We start from the raw sequence: 3,116 nt of genomic DNA, 5'->3' as shown, positions 1-3,116 counted from the left end.
ACACACACACACACACACACACACACACACACACACACACACACACACACACACACACACACACACGCGCGCGCGCGCGCGCGCGCACGCACGCACGCACGCACACAAATTGTGAATACTGTTCAATTCAAAATTTTGAATAGGAAATGTAATTTTTCAATTTAATTGCATCCAATTGAATCCAATTGAATCCAAAAAAAAGCTATTTAAATTCGCTATTTATATTCGCTATTTAAAATGTGCATTGGATAGAAAAAATTTCAATCCATTTTCGTTTGTTGGGCGGATACTTACTTTGTCATAGCGATCGCTATGTCGTAAAAATCAGTTGGGAATCTACTCTCGCGATAGAAGTAATCTCCCATGTTGCGTAGAGCACGATCCGCATCTAGGGATGAATCTTCGAAACGATTGTTTTCTAAATATGGAGTTGCATCCTTATCCTAAAATATAATGAAATGTTATGTTAAAAATAATATAGATATATATTAAATATATCAAATATATTACAAATATTATTTAACTCAGAAATTATCTTCTTTTAAATTTTGATGTAAAATAATTAGGACATATTTATATGCATGTGTATTTGAATATAATGAAGGATTTGAATGTAGGATTGTCATAGTTTTTGATTAGTGATTTTTAGAAAAAATAGATGCCTGATTTTGAAATATTATGCACGTTATAATATTTACATTCTTTAGGTATTAAAAAAAATATTACTCGTGAATTCATTATATCGTAAAAATAAGTCATTTAATTTTAAATGAAGCTGCGAAAATATGACTGAAAATAATTAATCCTGTGTTCTGGATTGATTGTCACATGTTGTAGAATTGGCAATAGCATATTTGTTGTGGACAACGCATATAAAAAATACAATTTTTATTTTAATATCAGTTTTATATTTTGAGAATAATAATAATTATGGTATTACTTTAAATAGAATAGTTAATTTTTAATTATAAAATACATAATTTGTTTTTTGTACAGTAATTTCTATATGAAAAATAAAAAAAAAATAATATATATATATATATCTATAAAATATAATATATCTGTAAATATATTCTCTAAAAATGCATTCTTTAAAAATATTAAAATTGATTGTTTAAACTAACTTCATCTCATTTTAATCAATCTCCCCACATAGCCATTTTTAATAAAAGAGATTGTATTTACAAACTTTGTTAGGATAATGATTAATTAATTGTATGCATAAATCTTCTAATATATGTCATTTTCTATGAATACAAGGATATCGCAATTAATAATGCCAAAGACTTGTCAGACAACAAAATAGGTGATAAGAAAAATTTACTCAACTTCATTTTCTTAAAAATAAATAATATATACAATGCTTGTAGCGTAAATCATTTTACATAACAAATTAATATTATATCAACAATCTACAGTCAAAAAGATTTTTCTGCCATCTTGTTCGAGTTATAAGCATTTTGATAATCAACCCCATACGACAACTAATCCCGATCTCTCCTATTTGAATATTAAGCTAAAACTTACAACGCTTATGATTATTCCTGCGATATTAAGTCGTATTTTCGGCGTAGTAAGCAAACGATATCTCAAATCGACTCCGTTCCAAAACGAGACAAGGTATCTTATAGCCTGCTCGATATTTCCGCCAAGTAATCTGCAATAAATAGAAAAATTAGTATTTTATAAAAAAAATAATAACGTATATTTATTTATTAATATATAAAATTTATGATTATTTGTTGTATATAATTAGCATCATATAACTTCACTTACTGATATATACTGTAATCTGCTACTATTAAAAATTCTGGATAAATGATATCCGGGATATTGCGTTTCATTTCTTGGCCCTCAGGATCTGTAATTTCTGTAGAACCACAAGAGTATTGAATAAGACACCTGCCCTGAAATTTGAGTGAATCTAAAAGGGAATCTACGTGAAATTTTTATGTAAGTATTCAAATAGCTTACTAAAATCTTTCTGATTTGATGAAGGCATTTTGTACACTACGTGATGATGCGTGTAAGCCAAGTCATCGTTGTTCGTTACATTCTTCTTATGAAGCGGTTCAAAGAGTTTGCGTCCTCCGTAAAGAACATGATCCAATATTCGTCGCGGCAGAGATTTGATGACGTATGTATTGTTAAGCACTCCGTTCTTCAGAAAGAAAAACGTTATTGATTTACATTCATATGTATATTAAAAAAAAGAAAAATTATTTGATTTCAATCGCAACTTTGAGATGCAATTGGAATCCTTACCACATGAACTTGACCATCAGGAGTAGGAGTTAGCAAAACTGAGCTCGAAGTGCGTACGTCTTGAAGAACGACTCCTACAGAATCCATAGCCTGTGACGAGAAGATAATAATAAGAAAGACATTTTTTTCACAACTCCATCTCGCATATTTTTTTTTACTATTGTAAAGATATAAAAATTGAAAGACACATACCTTAGGTACTTGTTTGTATTGCAATCCTTCGAGTGCTTCTGGATTAGATGAAACGGTCCATACGGGTGTATTCTTACTAGCAAGGATTCCTTCCGTGGGATTCAAATATAAATTGACGTCGTCATTGAAAACCTTTATCTTGAGTTCATTTATATTTTCTTTCATTTCCTTCGACATGCGATGCAATACGGGCACTACTTCATATTTAGGTACTGAAAGTTAATATAAATTGAGAATATACAAACTATATGCAAATATATACATATCATTTAATACTATTATTTTGTAATAAGTTATAATTGCAATAATAATATTATTAATTAGTTTATTATTAATCTAAAAAAAATTTGTATAATTTATAAGAAAAAGTACTATGAAAATAAAAGAATCTTTCTGTAAAAAGAAATCTTGTCACACTCACCAAGATGATGTGGCTTATTAAAAATGGACATTACTTCGTTCAGCGTCATGTACTCGTGAAGCTGAAAATATATCCTTTTTTTCTATTCATTCAACATTCTATAGCTTTGCAGTTTTTACTTTTTTGCGGATAAAACGATAACTGAATTGGGTGTTTGTACTTATATTCTAAACGTTACCTGTTTGCATCGTGAAAACGGTATTCCAGCCAGGCATAATAGAAACATCGCACGAAACAT

General features: G+C 29.3%; 1 protein-coding gene across 1 annotated transcript in view; it reads right to left on the bottom strand.

Annotated features, from left to right (window-relative positions):
* Positions 1-3,116, bottom strand: part of LOC105617362 (A disintegrin and metalloproteinase with thrombospondin motifs 1-like) — a 5,293-nt gene extending 2,177 nt beyond the window's left edge. Inside the window, exons 1-8 of the mRNA XM_012198923.1 lie at positions 3,057-3,116; positions 2,879-2,939; positions 2,458-2,669; positions 2,266-2,355; positions 1,975-2,161; positions 1,777-1,870; positions 1,528-1,657; positions 295-443 (exon numbers count right to left, since the gene is read on the bottom strand). Of these exons, the coding sequence (XP_012054313.1) occupies positions 295-443; positions 1,528-1,657; positions 1,777-1,870; positions 1,975-2,161; positions 2,266-2,355; positions 2,458-2,669; positions 2,879-2,939; positions 3,057-3,116 (983 nt within the window). The remainder of the gene's footprint in view (positions 1-294; positions 444-1,527; positions 1,658-1,776; positions 1,871-1,974; positions 2,162-2,265; positions 2,356-2,457; positions 2,670-2,878; positions 2,940-3,056) is intronic.

Source organism: Atta cephalotes, assembly GCF_000143395.1.
Source record: "Atta cephalotes unplaced genomic scaffold scaffold00012, whole genome shotgun sequence".
Classification (NCBI taxonomy): Eukaryota; Metazoa; Arthropoda; class Insecta; order Hymenoptera; family Formicidae; genus Atta; species Atta cephalotes.
This window is presented reverse-complemented; position numbering and strand designations above follow the sequence as displayed.